This window comes from Macaca nemestrina, chromosome 5 (assembly GCF_043159975.1).
Source record: "Macaca nemestrina isolate mMacNem1 chromosome 5, mMacNem.hap1, whole genome shotgun sequence".
Taxonomy (NCBI): Eukaryota; Metazoa; Chordata; class Mammalia; order Primates; family Cercopithecidae; genus Macaca; species Macaca nemestrina.
In genome coordinates, this window is record NC_092129.1 from 158,916,132 (window position 1) to 158,938,935 (window position 22,804).

The 22,804-nt window shown below is 39.3% G+C and overlaps 1 protein-coding gene and 1 pseudogene across 5 annotated transcripts in view; one reads left to right on the plus strand and one right to left on the minus strand.

The window, feature by feature from the left end:
• The window catches only part of LOC105482555 (cytidine monophosphate-N-acetylneuraminic acid hydroxylase), a 353,903-nt gene that overhangs the window by 274,313 nt on the left and 56,786 nt on the right, over positions 1-22,804 (plus strand). For 3 of the 5 annotated variants that reach the window (XM_071097510.1, XM_011742717.3, XM_011742720.3), the window contains one exon: positions 20,070-20,273. In XM_071097510.1, coding sequence (XP_070953611.1) covers positions 20,070-20,273 — 204 coding nt within the window. Of the gene's footprint in view, positions 1-19,383; positions 19,807-20,069; positions 20,274-22,804 lie in introns of those variants that run through there. The other 2 variants (XM_011742716.3, XM_071097511.1) reach the window with 1 other exon arrangement.
• On the minus strand, positions 6,186-7,125 carry LOC139363102 (soluble calcium-activated nucleotidase 1 pseudogene; annotated as a pseudogene).

Sequence of the window (22,804 nt, forward strand, 5' to 3'; positions counted from 1 at the left end):
GGTTTGAACTTGAGGGGTGCTGTGGACTAAATGGTACACTGAATTCATGGATCAAAAGTTCAGTCAGTCTTAAAGCTCCAGTCAATACAGTGTTGACTACTTCATGGGGTAAGTAAGATTTTTGTGGGCTGGTTAGAACTTACTTGCCATTTGCAACTTGTTTTTATGGGAAAATATCAAGTGCAGTATAAAATAAACATTTAGACCACTACCTAGTCATAAAGGGGGGGTGCTTTCTGTAGTATATTTAATTAAACACATACTATTATAACACTTTGCTAAATTCTAGTTCTCAAGTAAATATAAAGCCATTCTAAAGATATTTTAGGAATGGTGACATGTTTAAATCTCAGGTTTATAAAAAGGGTTGTAAGAATGGCTGTTGTGGGCCATTAGTTTCAATGCTGATTTATTCTCTCAACAAATATTTGTTGAAATCCTCATGCGTGCTAGGCTATGGGGTTGCAACAGAACCCTAACACAAACATGGTTCCTTCCCCTGCATGGCTTACAGTTTTCTGAGGGACACAGATATTAATCAACCAACCTCATAATTAAAAATGAAATTATTGGCCAGGCGTGGTGGCTCACGCCTGTAATCCCAGCACTTTGGGAGGCCAAGGCGGGTGGATCATGAGGTCAGGAGATTGAGACCATCCTGGCTAACATGGTGAAACCCCGTCTCTACTAAAAATTAAAAAAAAAAAAAAAATATATATATATATATATAGCCAGGCATGGTGGTGGGCACCTGTAGTCCCAGCTACTCGGCAGGCTGAGGCAGGAGAATGGCGTGAACCTGGGAGGCGGAGGTGGCAGTGAGCTGACACTGCGCCACTGCACTCCAGCCTGGGGGACAGAGTGAGACTCCATCTCAAAAAAAAAAAAAAAAAAAAGACAAAAATGAAATGATCAGTTTGATAAGTGATGTGAAAGAAAAAGACGTAGTGCTGTGAGGCTGTATCACAGTGGGATTTGACCTTATATGGGGAGTCAGGGAATTCCCAGTGGGGCTACTGATTGAACTGAGACCTAAAGTATAAGGTACTGGGGGAACCTGCCCCCAATATTTCAACATAGTTTCTTTCTATTTTCCATAAGCATCAGCTGGCTGAGAAATAAAGAGACAGTACAAACAGAGGAATTTTACAGCTGGGCCGCCAGGGGTGACATCACATATTGGTAGGACTGTGATGCCCGCCTGAGTCTCAGACCAGCAAGTTTTTATGGAGGGTTTCAAAAGGGGAGGGAGTGTAAGAACAGAGAGTAGGTACACAGATCACAGGCTTCAAAGAGCAAAAAGCAGAACCACCAATAAGGGTCCAACAAAGATCAAGTGCTTCTGAGGGGAACAGGGCAAAGGGCAAAAACAGAACCACTGATAAGGGTCCAATAAAGATCTATGGTCTATGTTCAGTAGTATTGTCTTGATAAACATCTTAAACAACAGAAAACAGGGTTTGAGAGCAGAGAACTGGTCTGATCACAAATTTACCAGGGATGAATTTTCCCAACCCTAGTAAGCCTGAGGGTTCTGCAGGAGACCAGGACGTATTTCAGTCTTTATCTCAACTGCACAAGACAGACATTCCCAGAGCAGCTGTTTATAGACTTCCCGCCAGGAACACATTATTTTCCCAGGGTATTAATATTAATATTCCTTGCTAGGAAAAGAATTTAGCAATATCTTTCCAACTTGCACGTTTGTTTATAGGCTCTCTGCAAGAAGAAAAATATGGCTCTTTTTGCCTGACCCCGCAGGCAGTCAGACCTTATGGTTGTCTTCCCTTGTTTCATAAAAATCACTATTATTTATTATTCTGTTCTTTTTAAAGGTACATTGATTTCATATTGTTCAAACACACGTCAATTTGTACAGTTAACACAATCATTACAGAGGTCCTGAGGTGACGTACATCCTCAGCTTACGAAGATAACAGGATTAAGAGATTAAAGTAAAGATAGGCATAAGAAATTATAAAAGTATTATTTGGGAACTGATAAATGTTCATAAATCTTCACAATTTTATGTTCCTGTGCCACAGCTCCAGCCGGTCCCTCCGTTTAGGGTCCCTGACTTCCCATAACAATAAGGAGAGTTAAGTCTGTGAGGAAGGGATCAAAAGAGAATATTCTGAGTATAGGGTTGTACACTGAGGAAATGAAAGAAGGCCAGATGTCATTAGGAGGAAGAACATAGTACAAAATAAGCTGGAAGAAGTACATAGGGGTCATTATATATGTATCACCTCCTAGGCATGTTAGGAATTTTGCTCTTTCTCCTAGGAACAGTGACAGGAGACAAGTGAAAAAAAAGGTTGATAGGGTGGAATTATTTTAAATTTCCATTTAATCTATGTTATTCTGCCTCATTCTCCATGATGTGATTATTAAGCATTGCATGCCTGTGTTAAAACATCTCATATACCCCACAGTTACACACATCTATGTACTCACAAAAATTTAAAATTAAGTAACTATGTTATTCTTGGTCATCGTGGAAAGAACAACTTAGAGAAAGAGTGAATTTAGGGTGACCAGTTAGGGGTCTATGGCAGTGGCCCAGAGGGCTATGGGAATGGCTTAGATTAGGGTGACAGGGAGGATGGTCGTGAGAGAGATTTAAGAGGTAAGATTAATGGATTTGACTTAGCTATAGGGTAGGGAGACAAAAGGGAGTTGTTGAAGATAACAGGTTATCATGAAGTACATTTGAAGGATGAGAATGAGTGAGATGCACTGAGCTGAATTTTGGATATGCTAAGTTTCAGGTGTCTTTAAGACATCCAAATACATATGTACAAAAGGTAGTTAGCTATACAGATACAACTTTGTGGCTCAAGGTCTACTCATATATGTGTTTGAGAGTCATTTGTGCTCAGGAGATAATTGAAGCCAAGAGTATGGAGGAGACTCTCTAGGGAAAAACTGTCAAATGAAGAGGTTGTAGAACTGAGCCTTGAGGAGCTACAATATTTAATGGCCAGATAGAGGAAGGATCCATCTACAAAGCAAACAAAAAAGGACTGAAAATGTAGGAAGAAAACTAGTAAGCTATTAGGTGTGCCGAAACAACAACCACAAAAAGTATACCTGGCTATAAACGAAGGGAGAAAGAGAACTAGCTGGAGGGTCTTTGGGGCTGAAATGCTTTAAAAAAAAAAAAAAAAGAAAAAAAAAAAAGGTTTGGACGGTTTAAAAAAGCAATGTAATGTAGATTCCTTCTACATACCATTCATGAAATGACAATATTATAAGATAGCTGGCAAATCAGTGGTTGCCAAAGGGTATGAACAGTGGGGATGTGACTATAAAGGGTAGTCCTTGGGAGCTTCACTGAGGAAGTTTCTTGGTGGTGATAGAAGAGTTATATGTCATTTTGTTTGTTTTTTGAGATGGAGTCTCACTTTGTCAGCCAGGCTGCAGTGCAGTGGTGCAATCACAGTTCACTGCAACTTTGAAATCTGGGCCTTAAATGATCCTCCTCCCTAAGCCACCCAAGCTGTAGCTGGTACTACAGGTGTGCGCCACCACATCCTACAAGAATTATGTATCATTTTGTTCTTCACATTCCTGTCAGACACTTTATAAAACAAATGGATCCAGTAGGGAACAAACACAATCATTATGCTGACTGTAGTGAATACAGAGGGAAAGAAAAAAGGTTTGCCTTAAAGTATTTGAAACCCACTGACTGTATGAAAATGCTACTTCCAGGCACCTGGGCTGTGACTCAGATGCTGATATTAACACAACAGAAAGGTCTCAATTTAGTGACTGTCCCACATGCTCCAGCCTTCCTGATGTTATCTCTCTGTATTTTTGAAATGACAGAGTCTGAACATCTTGGACAATGATTGAGGAGGAGGATCAGAGAGCCCAGCCAGACAAAGTTAGAACAGACTTGGGTCTTGCAGGCTATGCCTGGTGAGATCTGAGTTCTTGAGAAATGTGTCACATTCAGGAGCCTGCCTTCACTTTTTCTGCTGCTTATTTTGTAATGGAAGAAACAGACCACCACTGTGTGAGAGGCGTCCTTCCTGGCTTCCCTCCTCACAGCTGTGTTTCAAAGGGGAAGAGGTCTGTGAAGGTCAAGCACAGGCACAGCCAGAGCCCACAGAGTCCACTGGGACCAGCATGGGGACAGTCAGAGTCTGTGGTCCTCCTGCCTACTGCATGCCCTACACTATCTTGTGGGGGTTGGGGTGAGGTAGCTGCCGTGGGGAGGAGCACTGTGACTAAAGGAAATGTCTTTTCTCAGCTGTGGTCATGCCAACTCTCAAACCCAACTGTCTCAAACCCAACTCTGCCTTTCCCTTGGAGTGTCCAGAAAAGACAGCAGGAGCCAAATGACAAGCCAAAGTTAGTGTGACATTTCCATGGAGTAGGGGTTGCAAAATTCCCATTGAAAAGAGGAGAAATAAAGGCCATGGAAAGAAACTCCAGGGAAATGACAGGCCTCATTCACAGACTATGTCCAGAATAAAGGAGCCCCAGGGTCAAGGATCAACAATAGGCCTGTTGGAAACTAGGGTCCCACTGGAGTCAGGAAAACAAAACAACAACAACAACATAAAAAAACAGTAGGCCTGTTGAAACTAGGGTCCCCTTGGAGTCAGGAAATAAAAAATTCAAGTCATTCACAAAAGTCTTGAAAGGCATGACAGTTTCTAACAGTTGCTAGAAATGGTACCAACTCTGGGTTCTTGGGCTGTTAATGCACAGAAATTGGCATGAGGCTGAAAGTTTCCCCAGACAAGTCTTTATTGGAACTTATCTTATACCTGGACATGAGAGGCAGCACAAGAGAGAAAGAGAATTCCCTGACTGAAGCCAGTAGGGCTTTTTTTTTTTTTTTTTTTTTTTTTTTTTTTAATTGGGCAAAGCGTGGGAATTGACTTCAGGGGTAGGGTAGGCAGGATGGGTTGGGCAAGTGTGAAGGGTAACCAGTCAGCATATCTGGTTACAGTGGTTATCTTCAGTAATAGGCAACCTGGTGATCTGGCTGGCTGTAACAACAGTGTAAATCAGTGGCTCAACATTCCTTACCTATGTGGGATACTCAAAAACCTTGGTTATCTCCTAAGGCCAGTTTCCGGATTTAAGTAAAAGGCATGGTTCAAGTATTATGGCCTGAGTGAGGTAGTACTGTGGGTTTTGTGGTGAGTGGGGATGCATGAAAGAATGATCTAGTCAATATAGGCTGAAGCCTCCCAAGTAGCTGGGACTACAGGTGCCCGCCACCACGCCTGGCTAATTTTTTTGTTTTTTTTTTTTAGTAGAGACGGGGTTTCACCATGTTAGCCAGGATGGTCTCGATCCCCTGACCTCGTGATCCGCCCGCCTTGGCCTCCCAAAGTGCTGAGATTACAGGCGTGAGCCACTGCACCCAGCCAAGATTTAGTAATTCTAAGAAAGGAATTTACTTTTATTAAAATAGGTTAATAATTAAAACTTCAAAGTGCTACCCAGCCATAGAAGTTTCCTGAAGAAAGAAAACAGTCACTGGCCATATGAGGTGGAGATGGTTTCATCTGAAGCGTGGGAAAAAACAGATAGGCTTGAGCTCTTTCCTGTGGTAGGTATGGGTAAATGTGTCCCCCGCAGGGGCCTGCCCTTGCCCACAGCCCTACAGTGTCCTGCAATATAAACATTTTCTTTTCCAAGGATCTGGCGAGGTGGACACAAAGTCCAAGGCTCATAACATAGGAAGAAAAGGCGGTGGCCTGGGAGTTCCTAGCAGTCAGGTCCTCCTCATATTCCTTGTATTTCCAGGGTGGGGCACAGTGCTTCACACATAGTAGGAGCTCCAGGAATACTTCTTGAACAAAAGAACAAAGGTAAAGAGAAGAAAGGGAGTTCAGATGGACGAAAGCACATGACCAATTCAAAAAGTAGACCCCCTATGAAGATGCCTGCAGTGATCAGTTTTACCACCAGCCGGCAGCACAGAGAAACATTCTGGCCAGGGCAACCTCGAGGTTCCTGAACCTCTGCCCCTTTTCTCAGCCTGGGACTGAACTCCCTGTTTTGGAGATCTCTAAACCAGGCATACACCTGATCGTTCCAAAAACAAAACAAAACAAAACAAAAGTGCAGTCCTTTGGCATTTTTAAAATGTGAGTTCCAGTGTAGCTAAAAACTGCCCACCCCTCAGCCTTGCTTAATGTTTTAATTTTAAAAATTTAAATACATTTTGTTCCTTCGTACTTTACACTTCGGATTTTGGTGCCCGGCAGAAGGACTAGTCTGTCGAGGGAGAAAGACCATGATACAGGTGGCGATTTGGCCGCTGTCCTCTTTGGACTTGGGGATGAACTTGAAGAATGAACTTGAATGTGCGCGCAGCCCACCTCCCCCATGTGGCTGACGGAAATGTAACACCAAAGTCCTGGGTGGCACTCAGGAGTCCTAGCTGCAGTGCTGGGGACAGGACCAGCGCAGTAGCGCTCTCCAGCAGGCGGACTAGGGGTGAGGCAGCCTGATAGTTGAATTTCCGTGGCGGCCCTGGGAATGTTGCAGCTACACAACCTGTTCTTGTGGTCCACGCTGCCCTTGTGGCCTGCCACTCTCACCCATTCCACGTTTTCAGTTACTATGCCCCCTCCTTGCCCAGGCCACCCTCCTACAGACGGTGGCCCTCTACTGCCATGAACCCCTTCTCCACTGCCCCATCGCCTTCGGAGAGAATTACCCAGGACACGGCCTTGCTGCCTTCCATCTGATAGGTCACCCCTCTCCCATCGTCCACAGAGTAGTTCCCCACCAGAGACATTCAGATCCGAGAGCTCCATGCCGCTCTCCACTTTCCGCCAGGTGGGACTCGAGGATGCAGTGTTCTTTGTCTCATTTCACCACCACCCTGTCCCTGCTGTCTGATAGGGTTGGGTAGCCCCTTTTCAGGTAACTGAACCAGGTGTTTTCCTCTTGACCTGTGTCCAGGTCAGCAATGACTGCTACTGGGTATCGAATCCTACCTGGCGTCCTCTAGAAGGCAGCCAGGGGGTAAGTGTCATTGTCCATGGCCTTGGTCACAGGCGCCAGCACAGGAAGGCCCCGCACACTTATCTGGAGGGAGCGCACAGACTCATTCCATTCCAGGTGGTCAGAGGGCTGGACAGGCATTAGACTGAAGGGCAGGTGGGACCAGCTGGGTCTGGGGCAGGCAGGGCCCAGTGGAGCAGGGAGGCCGACTTCCACCCTTAGCAAGCTTACCTGGACTGAGTTACGTGAGAGTAGTGATGGCTACACAAATTAAACACAGAATAAAATTTCATAGAACTGTATACACACACACAGGCAAATAGATGCCTGTGAAAACTGGTGATGTGAGAATAAAGTCTGTGCTGTAGTTAACAGTATTGTACCAATGTCAATTTCCTGGTTTTGATATTGTAATACAGTAATACGGTTACATAAGAGATCACCACTGGGGAAGCTAACTGAAGGGTACAGGGGACTCTGGAGTATTTTTGCAAATTTCTGTGAGTCTGTGATTACTTCCAAACAAGATGTTTTAAAAAGTCAATGAGAGAATGAAAAATATGAAATTTACAATGACTTTTTCTTTAGTATTTTGCTCTTTAAGTGTAATCTGATTATTACAATCATCATTATTACTCATGCATTGTGTACAGGAAGCACTTCTCTTATTAAAATATAACTCAAAACTTCCAGAACTTGTCACTGGAAGGCCCTCATAGAGGAAGTTTGGCTGACTTGAAAGTCAAACCTGTTTGCAGTAGGACCTTCCTTAATTATAGCAGATTATTGCTTGATTATAGTTGATTATAGCTGGTTGCAGGAATGGGCTGCTCTCTCTTGAGAGGTCAAACTTTACTTACAGTTGTACATCAGAATACGTGAGGAGCGAATATACTTTGAAAAGGCATATCTAAAACACCAGTTTCCCCATTATTTTTATTGTGGAATATAACATACAGAGCAGTTCAGAAAACATAAATGAAGAACACTTAGAAAATGAACACCAGTTTAACCTTGGTTAAAAAAAAAAAGTCATATTATCTGTAAGCACCCCAGAAATCTCTCATGTGCTGCTTGCTTTCTTTTTAAAAATAGCTTTATAGAGATATGATTTACATACCATAAAATTCACCTGATTTAAGGGTACCATTCAATGGTCTTTAGTATACTTATGGAGTTGTGCAACCATCTTCACAATCTAATTTTAGAATTTTTCCATCACCCCATGAAGAAACCATGCGCCCTTGATCAGTCAGTCTCCATTTTCTGTCTACACCCCCACCATTGTCTCTGATAACCACTAATCTGTCTCTGTGAATTTGCCTATTCTGGACATATCGTATAAATTGAATTATATAATATGTGGTCTTTGTGTCTGACTTTCATTTAGCAGAATTTTTTTGAGATTCATCTACTGTAGTATGTATCAGTAATTTATTCCTTTTTATTGCCAAATAGTATTTCATTACTTGGATGTATACATTTTATTTATCCACTAATTGAGACACATTTAGGTTGTTTGCACTTTGGGACTGCTATCAGTAATAGCGAAGTGAACATTCATATACAGGCTTTTTTTGTGTGTGTGTGGACATATGCTTTCAGTTCTTTAGGTGGAGACCGAGGAATTGAATTGCTGGATCAACAGAAACTCTAACATGTTGAGAATCTGCCAAACCTATCAAAAGTTTATCAACAACAGTGTTTGTTGGTTTCTGTTTCTCTGCATCCTCAGCAACACTTGATATTACCTACATTTTTTCTTATAACCATCCTAATGGATGTGAAGTGCCATCTCATTGTAGTTTGGTTTGAGTTTCTATCATGACTAAGGATGGTTAACCCAGGTTAACTAAGGATGATTAACCTAGGTAATTCACGTGCATTACTGACCATTTATATATCTTCTTCGGAGAAATGTCTGTTCAAATCCTTTCATTATTTTATTTTATTTATTTAAAGATGGGAGTCTTGCTATGTTGCTCAGGCTGCTCTCAAGCTCCTGGGCTCAAGTGATCTTCCTCCCTCAGCCTCCTGAGTAGCTAGGGCTACAGATGTGCACAACCATGCCTGGTTCTCCTTTGATTATTTTTAGTTGGGTTGTTTTCTTATTATTGAGTTTTAAAGATTTTTTGTATATTTTTGATACAAGGTTCTTACAGATATATAATTTGCAAATATTTTCTCTCAGCTTGTGGGTGATTTTCATTTTCTTGATGGTGTCATTTGAAATGCAAATGTTTTTAATTTCAATAAAGTCAAATTTCTCTTCTTCTTTTGCTTGTGCTTTTGGTGGTGTGTCTACGAAATCATTGCCTCACCCAAAGTCGCACAGATATATTCCTATTTTTCTAAAGTATAGGTTGGTGCAAAAGTAGTCATGGTTTTTATCTTTAAAAGTAATGGCAAAAACTGTGATTACTTTTGCACCAACCTAACAAATGACTCAGAGATGTTCTCTATGTGTTAGCTCTTCGGTTGTTTATTTCTTCACAGCAGACTGAGATCCATTAGCTCAAAGGCTGCCAGCACCAGACTTAAAATTGTACACATACAATTGTTTTACACATAGCCCAAATAAGCAGATTTTTAGCCATTTAGCGCCTGATCTGCATAATCTATGAAATTGGCAATATTTACTATCCATAGATAAGATAAGCCCCAGTGTTATAAAGATGCCAGGCTGCTGCTGTCCTTTGAGTTCACTGACCCTGAGAGTCCCTGCTGTGCCTCTGACTTACCCCCTTTCCTAGAAGTTTCCTTGCTCTCCTTCCCTTCTGAATGGTGGTCCCTCCAAGACTGGATAGTTTCAAGATGTGAAGGACTCATTCCTCCTGCTTACTTGCTAAAGCAGCACCCTACTAAAGCTTGTGCATGCTGCTGCCAGCTCATGATATCTTTTTCTTCGATCAATCCAGAAATCCTTGAACTCACTCCCTACAGTTTTCCTCTAAAACTTTTATAGTTTTAGCTATTATATTTAGGTCTATGATTCATTTTGACTTAATTTTTGTATGTGGTGTGGGATAGGGGTACAATTTATGCTTTTGCATGTGGCTATTCAGTTATCCCAGCAGCATTTGTTGAAAGTTTTGAAATGGAGAAGTATGAGTTCTCCAACTTTGTTCAAGATTACTTTAATCTGAGTCCTTTGTGTGTTCTTATGAATTTTCAGATCAGCTTGTGAGTTTCTGGGATTTAAAAAGGAATTGCATTAAATCTGTAGAAAAATTTAAGGAGTATTGCCATCTAACCTTCTGATCTATGAACATGGACTATCTTCTTCTTTATTTAGATGTTTAATTTAAAAAATATTCTGTAGTTTTCAGTGTACAAGTTTTGTACTTCTTTTGTTATACTTATTCCCAAGTGTTTGTTGTTCTTAGTGATGTTCTGAATGAATTTTTTTCTTAATCTCTTTTTTGAACTGTCCATTGCTAACATGTAGAAATACAATTGATTTTTGTATATTCATCTTATATCTGACACTTTGCCTAACTTGTCTATTAGCTCTGGAAACTTTTTAGTAAATGCTTTAGGATTTTATATATACAAGATCATGTTGTCTGCAAATAGCTTTACTCTTCCTTTCCAAATTGATGACTTTATTTTGCCTAATTTTCCTGTCTAGAACCTTCAGTAAAATGTTGAATAGAAGTGGTGAGAGCAGATATCCTTATCTTCTTGATTTTAGGGAAAAAGTATCCAGTCTTTTGCTATTGAGTATAATGCTAGTTTTGGGTTTTTCATAGGTTCCCTTAATTAGATTGAGAAAATTACTTTCTATTAGTTTGTAAAGTGTGTCTTTGTGAGGGTTTGGGGGTTAGTCATGAAAGGGTATTAAATTTTTTTCAAAATTTTTTTCTGCATTATAATTTCTTTTGAGACTATTATGTGGTTTTTACCTTTTATTCTCTTAATGTGGTATATTACATTAATTGATTTTCATGTATTAAATCAATCCTGCATTCCTAGGATAAATCCCACTTGATCTGGACGAGTTTATGGACTATCAATACTAATTTTTCTCTAAATGTTTGACAGAATTCACCAGTGAAAACTCTGGGCCTATGTTTTTCTTTGAAAATACTTTAAATTACTGATTCAATATCTTTTCCTGTCATAGGTTTGTTCATGTTTTCTATTCCTTTATGAGTCCGTTTTGGCAATTTGTGTTCCTCTAGGAATTTGTCCACATTACCTAAAGTATCTACTTTGTTAGCATATATTTGTTCATACCATTTACTTATAGTCCTTTTAATATTTGTAGAATTAATGGTAATATCTCCTCTTTCATTCCTGATTTTTTGTAATCTGTGCTTTTTCTCTTTATCTTGGTCAATCTACCTGAAGGTTTGCCAATTTTGCTGATCTTTTCAAAGAACCATTTTTTTTTTAATTTTACTGATTCTCTATTGTTTTTTCTGCTTCTTTTATTTCTACCCTGTTATTATTTTCTTCTTTCTACTTGTTTTGAGTTTTGTTTGCTTTTCTTTTTCCAGATCTGAAGTTGAAGTCTTAAGATTATTAAGATCATTCTTCTTTTCTATTATAGCTGTTTAAAGCTACAACTTTGCCCTATGCCTTGCTTTAATTGCATCCTACATAATGTGCTCCTTTCTGATTAAAACTCTCTCATTAAAGATATATACTACCCTGACTCTTGTAATATTTTCCTCATTTTCCGAAACAATACACTTTAGTTTTCTTATTAGGGAACTTTATTTAAATGGAGTCACATTGCCTGTGTGTGTGTGTGTTTTGTTCTTTTTATCCAATATTATGTTTGGGCACTGCTGCATGTTGTTACAAGGAATCTTATTTGGTTCATTTATATTTTTGTATTCCACAGAATGCTACCTCACTGTTATAGTGTATAATTTGTATAACATATAAATACATAATTTATCATTTCATTGTTGATAAACATTTGCGTTGTTTCCAATTTGGGGCTAATATGAGTGATTCTGTGATGTATATTCTTGTACATGTATCTTGAAGAACATATGCACACATTTTTCCAGTGTTGAAACTTAGCTAAGAGTAGGATTGTTAGGTCACAGTATATGTGTATTTTCTGTTTTAGTGTAGAATGCCACACTATTTTGCAATGAGATTGAACCTCACTACATTGTCATTAGTAACATAAGAGAGTTTCCATACTCCTATTTATAAACATTTGGTGCTTGCAGTTGTTTTAATTTTAGTTATTCTGATGAGTATAGTGGTACCTCATTGTGGTTTTTATTTTCACTTCCCCATTGCTAGTAAGGCTGAGCTCTCTTTATTCACGATTTGGATATTCTATTTTGTGAAGTACCTGTTCAAACCTTTTTGCCCATTTTTCTTGTAGATTGTCTTTTTATTATTGTAGACATTCTTCTATATTCTGCCTAGAAATCCTTTGTCATATTTATGTTGCAAATATTCATTATGTGTCTTACCTTTTTACTCTTTTATGCTGTTTTGGGGTATATATGTTCTTTTAGTGTAATCTAAAATTGCAATAATTTTCCTTTTTGGGTAGAGCTTTTTGTGTTTTGTTGAAAAAAATCCACTTGTCCCAAGATTATAAAAATGTTCTCCTAAATAACTTCCAAAAGCTTGATTATTTATCTTTTAAATGTAAGTATTTAACTTGTCTGAAATTGATTTTTGTCTGTGGAATAAGGAAGGAGTCCAATCTATTTTTCTAATATGGGTTCCCAATTACCCCACCAAGTTTAGTGGAAACATTTATCCTTTCCCTAGTGATCTCTACAGTGTCACTTATCAAGTGTTGGTGTATATGTGGATTTGTTTCCAGGCCTCTATCCTGTTCCCTTGATTATTTTATCTACCACTAAGCCAACACTATACAATCTTAATTATTATAGCTTACAATAAGTCTTGATATTTGCTAGAACAAATCCTCTTTCATCTCGCACCTTGTTCTTCTTGAAGAATGTTTTATCTCTTTTTGGCCCTTTGCATAGCTTAATAAATTTTAGAGTAAGTTTTTAAGCTGTAAAAAAAAAAAAAAATTCTGGGGGCTTTATTGAGACTATAGTAAGTCTACAGATACATTTGGAGTAAATTGATTATCTTCATAATATTGAGCTTCCAATCTATGAACATAATATAATTCTTCATTTATAGATACACTTAATATCTCTCAATAGAGTTTTATAAGTTTCTCCATAGAGATCGTTTGTTCAATTTATTTCTTGATATTTCATTTTTTTATGCTCTCTTTTAATTTTTATTTATTTATTTTGTTTTGAGATGGAGTTTTGCTCTTGTTGCCCAGGCTGAAGTGCAGTGGCACGATCTTGGCTCACTGCAACCTCCGCCTCCCAGGTTCAAGCAATTCTCCTGCCTCGGCCTCCCGAGTAGCTGAGATTACAGGCATGTGCCACCACACGTAGCTAATCTTGTAGTTTTTGTAGAGATGGGGTTTCACCATGTTGGCCAGGCTGATCTTGAACTCCTGACCTCAGGTAATCCACCCATCTCGGCCTTTTCTGGTATCTTAAATTATATATTTTTAAATTCAATTTTTGTATTTTTTATTGCTGGTGTGAGAATAAATTGATTTCTTAAACTATTGATTATATATCTAACAGCTGTACTAAACTCTCAGAGTCTTATAATTTGAGTCTTATAATTTATATGTGGGTTCTTCTGAATGTTTATATATACAGTCTAACTATCTTCAAAAATGATTTCTTTCTTTCCATCCCTTGTGTGTTTGACTTTTTTTTTTCTTGCCTTAACGCCCTGAGTAGCTTATTCAGGTCTCTTTACTTTTACCTAATGTCTTTTTCTGTTTCAGGGTTACATCTAAGACACCACATCACATTTAGCCATCATGTCTCCTTAGGCTTCTCTTGGCTGTGATATTTACTCAGACTTTTCTTGTTTTGGATGACCTTGAGTTTCAAGGAGTTCTGACCATGTATTTTATAGGTTACCTCTCTATTGGAATTTATCTGATTTTTTTTTCTCATGATTAGACTGGGATTATGGGTTTGCAGGAGGAAGACTACATCATATTAAAGTTACGTTTTAACATAATTTGTCACCGTTGATATTGATGGATTGTCACATTTCCTTACTTTTTTTTTTTTTTTTTTTTTGAGACGGAGTCTAGCTCTGTCGCCCAGGCTGGAGTACAGTGACCGGATCTCGGCTCACTGCAAGCTCCGCCTCCCGGGTTTACGCCATTCTCCTGCCTCAGCCTCCTAGCTGGGACTACAGGCGCCCGCCACCTCGCCCAGCTAGGTTTTTTTTTGTATTTTTTAGTAGAGACGGGGTTTCACCGTGTTAACCAGGATGGTCTCGATCTCCTGACCTTGTGATCCGCCCGTCTCGGCCTCCCAAAGTGCTGGGATTACAGGCTTGAGCCACCGCGCCTGGCCACCTTACTGTTAAAGTTACTCTTTTTTCATCATTTCCATACTGTACTCTTTGAAAGGAAGTCTCTATGTGCAGCCCACATTTAAGAATTGACTATTTCAGATTTTCTACATAGGCAATCATATTATCTGTGAACAAAAACAGTTTTCTTTCTTTCTTCCCAATTTGTATACCACTTATTTATTTATTTGCCCTATTTTATCATCTAGAACTTCCAATGCAGTATAGAAAAGCAATGGTGAGAGACAACATCCTTACCTTGTCCTTAGTAAGAAAGCTTCTACTTTCTCACCATTAAGTATATGTTAGCTGTATGTTTTTTGTAGATGTTTTTATTAAAAATTTTTTTCTTTCTTTTTTTTTTTTTTTTAAGAGACAGGGTCTTGCTCTGTCTCCCAGGCTGGAGTGCTATGGTGTGATCAGAGGTCAACCCAGCCTTGAATCCTGGGCTCAAGTGATACTTACATATTGGCCTACCAAGTAGCTAGGGCTATAGATGCATACTGCCATGCCTGCCTAATTTTTTTGTGTGTATGTGACGGAGTCTCACTCTGTCACCCAGGTTGGAGTGTAGTGGCATGAGCTCAGCTCACTGCAACCTCCACCTGAGCTCTGCAACCTCCACCTCCTGGGTTCAAGTGATTCTCCTACTTCAGCCTCCTGAGTAGCTGGGATTACAGGCATACACCACCACACCTGGCTAATTTTTGTATTTTTAGTAGAGACAGGGTTTCACCATGTTGGCCAGGCTGGTCTCGAACTCCTGACCTCAGGCGATCCACCTGCCTCAGCCTCCCAAAGTGCTGGGATTACAGGCATGAGCCACCACACCTGGCTTTTGTTTTGTTTTGTTTTGTTTTAAGCAATGGGGTTTTGCTATGTTGGTCTTAAACATAGCAGGCTGGTCTTAAACTCCTGGCCTCAAGTAATCCTTCTGTGTTGACCCCCCAAAACACTTAGATTAATAGGTATGGACCACTGTGCCTAGCTTAAAGTTTCCCTATCAAGCTGAAGAACTTTCCCTCTATTTCTAGAGTGCTGAGAGTTTTTATCATGAATGTTGGATTTTATCAAATGCATGTGATCATGTGACTTTTCATCTTTAGCCCATTGATGTGATACATTATATTAAGTGACTTTTGAATGTCAAACCAGCCTTACATGCCTGGAATAAATCCCATTTGGTCATAGCATATAATTCTTTTTATACATTGCTATATCTCATAATATTTTGTTGAATATTTTTACATCTATGTCCATGAAAGAAATTAGCCTGTAGTTTTTTTTCTTGTTATAACTTTGTCTGATTTTGGTATTAGGGTGATGGGCTCATAGAATGAGTCAGGTAATATTCCCTCTGTTTCTGTCTTCTGGAAGAGATTTTTGAAAATTGGTATAAATTCTTCTTTAAAATTATAGTAGAATTCACCAGTACACCCATCTGGGCCTGATGCTTTCTGTTTTAGAAGGTTCTTAATGATTCAATTTATTTAATGTATATAGTTCTACTCAGATAGTCTATTTCTTTTTGTACAAGTTTTGGCAGATTGTGTCCTTCATTGGTCTGTTTCACCTAGGTTATCAAATTTGTGAGTGTAGAGTTTTTCATAGCATTCCTTTATTATCTTTTTAATGTCCATAAGGTCTGTAGTATTGTCCCTTCTTTCATTTCTGATATTAGTATTTTTTTGTTTTTGTAGACACAGGGTCTGTCTTTTTTCTTTTTTTTTCTTTGAGAGAGGGACTCACTCCTTCACCAAGGCTAGAGTGCAGTGGCACAATCTCAGCTTACTGCAACCTCTGCTTTCTGGGCTCAAGTGATTCTCCAGTCGCAGCCTCCCAAGTAGCTGGGACTACAAGTACAAGCCACCAAATGCCTGGCTAATTGTTTTGCATTTTTTGTAGAGATGGGGTTTCATTGTGTTGCCCAGGCTGGTCTTGAACTCCTGAGCTAAAAGCGATCTGCCCACTTCAGCCTCCCAAAGTGCTGAGATTACAGGTGTGAGCCACCACATCTGCCTTAGACACAGGGTCTCACTATGTTGCCCAGACTGGTCTTGACCTCCTGCGCTCAAGTGATGCTCCTGCCTTGGCCTCCCAAAGTGCTGGGATTACAGGTGTAAGTCACCGTGCCCAGTCTGATATTAATATTTTTGCATCCTCCCTCCCCATCTCTCTCTTTTAAAATATTAGTTAGCCTAGCTATGGCTTATCACTTTTTTGATCTTTTCGAAGAACTGGCATTTGGTTTTGTTGATTTCCTCTATTAGTTTTCTGTTTTCAATTCCATTGATTTCTGCTCTAATTTTTCTTTCTTTTTTTCTTCTTGCTTTGAATTTACTTTCCTTTTTCTAGTTTCCTAAAGTGGAAGCTTATGTGATTGATTTTAGATATTGAGTATCACAGGGTACAGTAGGTGAATTTTTCTTCTTTTAACCATGGAGTACACATTTTGTTCTTGTGAGGATATTCTTTAATTCACTAGATATTTACTGAGCACCTACCATGGGACAGGCACTGTAGTCTTGGCCTTCATAGAGTTTACCTTTTCTTGAACAGAATAATGAACATCTTCCCACTGAAAACAAAATACCTAAGAAATTATGGGGAGCAAAATGTACATACAGACTGAAAATTCTGCATGAGTTGCCTTTTCTTCCTCCACCCTTTTTCTCAGATTTTAACCCCCTGGAGGGTTTCTAGTTTCATGAGAAGTAGTCTTTATTTGGGCTCCTTGCCCTGCTTGGACTGAAAGTATAGTTGACATTTATATCATGCCTATCCTTGCCTCTCCCTCAGCTCTGAGCTTAGAAGCCCCAGTCAGTAGCCTTTGAAGAGATCCTCAGGGTATGTGGTGGCATCAGAGCATGAATGAATGACAGTTTTACCTCATAAAACTCTATTCCCCTGTGTATTTTTTTTTTGAGGTCTAGATTTTGAATTTTCAAAGTAAGTTTCAAAAGCATCACTGTTTGTTCCATAGGCCCTTGAAATAGTAAACCAATGACATTTTCATCAATATAGTTATTTTCTGTGATCTCTAGTGAGGTAAATTTTAAAAATTCTTTTGTTACACACTTATATCTGGTTCCTACTAATCTTCAGAAAAAGAACAGGATGGAGATAATTCAGGCGAGATACATACATTGCCTATGAAGCTGACTTCTAACTAGTTCCTAGTTTAGATCATCATTAAGCATCAGAAAATAAAAGAGCCCAGGATTAGGGTGAGACAAGTGAGACAACTTTTAAGTTGTAGAAAATTTAAGGAATGTAAAAAATAATCTTGATTAAAATGGAAATGATTTTAACACAATATTTTTTCATTTTAATTTTTTTCTTTTGAGATGGAGTCTCACTCTGTCACCCAGGCTGGAGTGCAGTGGGGCGATCTCAGCTCACTGCAACCTCCACCTCCTGGGTTCAAGCAACTCTCCTGCTTCAGCCTCCCATGTAGCTGGGACTATAGGTACCCGCCACCACACCTGGCTAATTTTTGTATTTCTAGTAGAGACAGGGTTTCACCATATAGGCCAGGTGGTCTCGAACTCCTGACCTCAGGTGATCCTCCTGCCTTAGCCTCCCAAAGTGCTGGGATTACAGGTGTGAGCCACCACACCTGGCCAACACAATATTTTTTAAGGCCAAAACGAATGCACAAATTCCATGACAAACAAAATATACAAAACTTAAAGACAGGATGTTATACTGCCACACTGAGCCACTACTTCTGAGGCAAAAGGGAAAAAGTGTGCCCTGTATAATGTATTTTAATTGTTATTTTTCAAGAATATTAAAGTATTTGAAAAAAATACTGAAACGTTAAAAAGTAGGTGTATTAAAATTCATTTTAGTGTTAATGTTTTACTTATAGCAAAATAAGAATTTGCTACAATTTTATTTTTCTGATTTTGATAGAAGCAAATTCATTGATATCTTTAAAAATACTTTGGGGTAAAGCTAATCATTTAAAAACATATATAGAAAAGCATGTATATAGGTGCACACATTTTTTTCTTTTGCCTTCTGTTCCAATGTGACTTTCACATGGAACTGAGTACAAAAGTGTGGTTAAGTAAACCTGTTCTACATGGTTGTGATATAAGTTGAAATCTAACACAGAACTTTGGCTATATGAATTCATTCAATGGAACAACAAAAATCTAGAGAGGTTTGCCTTTTATACTCTCAGACTAATTATTCCAGGAATTGCCTCAGTGCTTGTGTTAGCTTGGTGTCAGGTATTTGTACTTGTAAGAACAAAGTCAAAAAAGAAGTCATGATATTTAGAATAGATTCTTCCTATCAAATACATTTAGAACATATTTTTGGAATAATTTCAAGTCCATTGGGAACTCAATTACTAGGAATTTGGGACAGAGGTGACAAGGAGAATCTGCTTTGAGAAAGTAGATCATAATATTACAGAGCTATGCCTTCATCAGTTTAAAATTGGAAGTGGTTTCTCTGTTATTTTCTACCCTGGAGTGTTCTTAAAATTATTTTTATCCCGTTTAAGAAATTTTCAGTGCTTCTAAAAAGGAAAGTGAAAGTGCCACAAACATGCTTGTGCTGCAAATCAGTTTTAAGTTAACACGCAAAGAGAATTTTGGCTACTTTTTTGTTTGGAGTCAAATATAAAACTAAACAACATGTGCCCAGATTTCCTACCATGATTTTGCAAAAGATATCTTGAAACCTTTCTTGGCAAAAATAATATTCCGTTATGATTCAGTGTTGCACTGTAAACAGTGTTTAGAAATTGGGGTTTGAGAAGTATAACGGCTTGTTTCCTTAAAAAAAAAAAATTCAAATGCTTCATTTGCTGCTGGAGCTTTTTGTAAATTAGTCAAATTGAGTGCAGTGGGAGGGGTGACTCATTAAGTGGAGAGCTAGTGAAGACATAGCCTGTGAAAGGCAGTCGGCTAAGTGGTAGGGGCAGAAGGAAGATAGAGTGCTTTCAAAAGTGCCTATGTGTAAGTAAACAGAGCAGTGTGCCAATTACAACGTTATAATGTTCTACAGAAGAGAGATGCACACCAAGAATGCTAGCCTGGACCTGGGGTGTGTCTTGGAAGGCTTAACCAGGAAGAGGACGATTCAGTTCTATTTGAATCAAGACTGATGCTGCGTGGTGGAGAGGAACTGCGTTCTAGGCAGAGGCAGTCCAGATGCAAAAGAGCAGAGATGGGAGGGACAGCACAGTGGCTTCTCAGAAGTGAATATAGTGTTAGGCTTCTAAAAGAGCTGTGGTAGAGGGAGAAAACTGTCAAAGGAAATCAGTAACTGTTGAAGGAAATACCACAAACGCCCTCCTTCCAGGCTGACTAATGGCTTATGGGAGCAAATGAGCCACAGAAACGATACGAGCAACTGCTGTTCTTTCAAAATACCCAGGCAGAGGAACTGGCAGACGATGGGCAGGCAAGTAAGAGGGATCTTAGTTCTCTAGAAAAGTGGAGAGGTATATTTAACAAGTAAGATGTATATTTACATTCATATCAAGGTGGGGAGAAATGCATCCTCAGGTAGCCACCAAACCTGGGTACTTGGAACGCAAGGGGCTTACGAAGTATTTTAGGGGAGTATTTTAGGGGAAAGGGGTTTTGAGCTGTCAGTTTGAAATGATTATCTCTTAAAACCTAACATTATTAACATTTCCTCTCAAAATGTTTGGCTTTTCATAGCACTGAACAAACAACTGAGATCCTGTTGTGCCTATCACCTGTGGAAGTTGCCAATCTTAAGGAAGGAATCAATTTCTTTCGTAATAAGAGCACTGGCAAAGACTACATCTTGTACAAGAGTAAGAGCCGACTGAGGGCATGCAAGAATGTGTGCAAGCACCAAGGAGGCCTGTTCATAAAAGATATCGAGGATTTAGCTGGAAGGTACCAAGAGTCCTTTGCTTTCTCACTGGTTATCTTTCTTGCATTTAGATTTGGCAGGAAATGTATTCATCTGGAAATTTTAAATGAACCAATCAGCAAATTACTTCCCCTAGAAAATTTTACTCTTGCGTGTTTAAGCCATCTCTCTGATCTAAAAGTTGTATGTTCTATTTAATTTTCCTCTCTAAGAACTCTAATTTAAAATTTATTCCTGGCTTGATAAATAGTAAAACCTCTCTCTCTCTGTGTGTGTGTGTGTGTGTGCGCGTGTGTGTGTGTCTGTGTTTGGGTGTGCATAGGGAAAACACACATTTAACTGGTTTTGTATTCAAAGACCCAAGCCTCCTATGGGTATCTTTCCCCTCTCTCCCAGAAGAGTGTGTGTGTGTGTGTGTGCGCGCGCGCGCGTGTGTGTGTGTGTGCATGTGCATGCTCCTGTGAGTGTGTATGTGTGTATGGGGGGCTCTTTTTCAAAGCCTGCTGGAGAGCAGACAGAATTTTCCTGGGAGGCTAGTTGTGATTACTAAACAAAAATAGCAGATCACCAGCTGTTCCTGACCTGAACAGTGTGACCCTTCTGGTCATTTCTTAGAAGAACTGATGCTGTTGCCAACTTCCCTCCCATCCCCTCCCCTCCTCTACTGTCCCTTCCCCTCTTGTCCTCTACTGTCCCTTCCCCCTCCTCTCCCCTCTGTATAGATCACCTCTCCCCAGTGCAGCAGCAATACCAGGACAGGATTGTTTTGTTAGTTTTTTCTCAATGACTGCCAAAGAAATAGCAATAGTGCCCGGCAGAGCCAGATAGGGCTCTTGGGCATGTGCTTTGTCAGTCTAATTCTCAACACCAGTAATGCTGTGAGTATTTACCCCCACCTTTCAAGCTTTGCTTTAGCCTAATTTGCCCTATGTGGCTTTAGTCACTTGGTGTTAGGCTTTTTTCTTCAACTGTGTTGTCAGTCTTACTTCTCAGGTCATTTTGGGGTAGTTCAGTGCTGGTGTATTCACAGTGAGAGCTGAGTAGTTGTCCATGAGTTACCTGTTACCCAAATCTAACAGGTAACTCTAGAATGTTCTCTAATGTTCACACAGATTTACTTCGCTCTATACCTACCATCATGGCCCAGCCCTTCAGGTTATTTGATTCTTAAATGCTAACTAACCACTGTGAACCCTGAAGACCTGACACAGGTCTCAGTTAATTTAGAAAGTTTATTTTGCCAAGGTTGAAGACGTGCACCCATGACACAGCCTCAGGAGGTCCTGACAACATGTGCCCAAGATGGTCAGAGCACAGTTTGGTTTTATACATTTTAGGGAGACATGAGACATCATATGTAAGATGAACATTAGTTCGGTCTGGAAAGGTGGGACAACTTGAAGCAGGGAGGGGGCTTCCAGGTCATAGGTAGATAAGAGACAAATGGTTGCTTTTTTTTTTTTTTTTTTGTTTCTATTTAGCCTCTCCAAAGAAGGCAGTGATATACGTATTTATCTTGGTGAGCAGAGTTCAAAGTTACCTTGGTAACTGAATAGAATGGGAGGCAGGTTTGCCCTAAGCAGTTCCCAGCTTGACATTTTCCTTTAGTTTATTGATTTGAGGGGCCCAAAATACTTTCCTTTCACATTTCCCCCTTTTCTTTTTAAAAATCTGTTGGAGAAAGCATTTTAGAAGAAAATGAGTCTCTGGCCTCAGGTTTCATCTGATCTCTCGTGGCTAGGATGGTTTATACCTAGACAGGTAAGTCCCGAGTTATTAGGAAAGCTCATTTTTAGAAGGTTGTGAAGTCTCATGTCCTATGAAGAGAAAATAGAGGGAAGAAAAAAACAAACAAAAGAACAGTTCTGGAAAATAGATATAGGCCACATTACTCTGAAGTCCATACATCAGTAGGCAGGTATGAAAGTGGCTTATGTATGTAAATAGGTCCCTGTTATTTCCTTCTGAAGTTTAAGTTGTCTAGCTTCATTTCACAGTGCTTTATGAAAGCACATTTTAGTTTCCAGTGACTCCAAATTAGGAAAAATGGAGGAAAAAAAAGAAGGAAAAAAATTGAAAACATTGTTTTGAAGATATGTAGTCAAGAAAAATTAGAATTCAGTCCAAACTGTAGAAAATAATAAAAATTGAAAAATATTACACAAGACTAGAATCTAACAATAGGTGTACTATAGTTTTTGAAACATAATTTTTCTCTCTCCACTTTCCCATTTTTATTAAAGACAAATCCGGCAGGACTGGTTTTCTTTATTGTACTTGGCCTAATTCTTTGTATACAGTGCCATAAGAATAATTGTTTTTTACATAAGCTTTTAAATTGGCTTTGATGGAACTTTGTTCCACAGAAGGAATCTCAGAGAAGACTTTTTTAAAGCCCAGGCCATCCATGAATTTGTACCACGAAATACCTATGAGTTGAGTGAATTCCTCTCATTTTGAGCTCCTAAGAAAAACTTGGAGCTCCTGGGCCTGTCAGAAAGTGACATTCTTTACTTACCACAGGTCAGGAACCCTGTACAGGGACTGTGGAGAC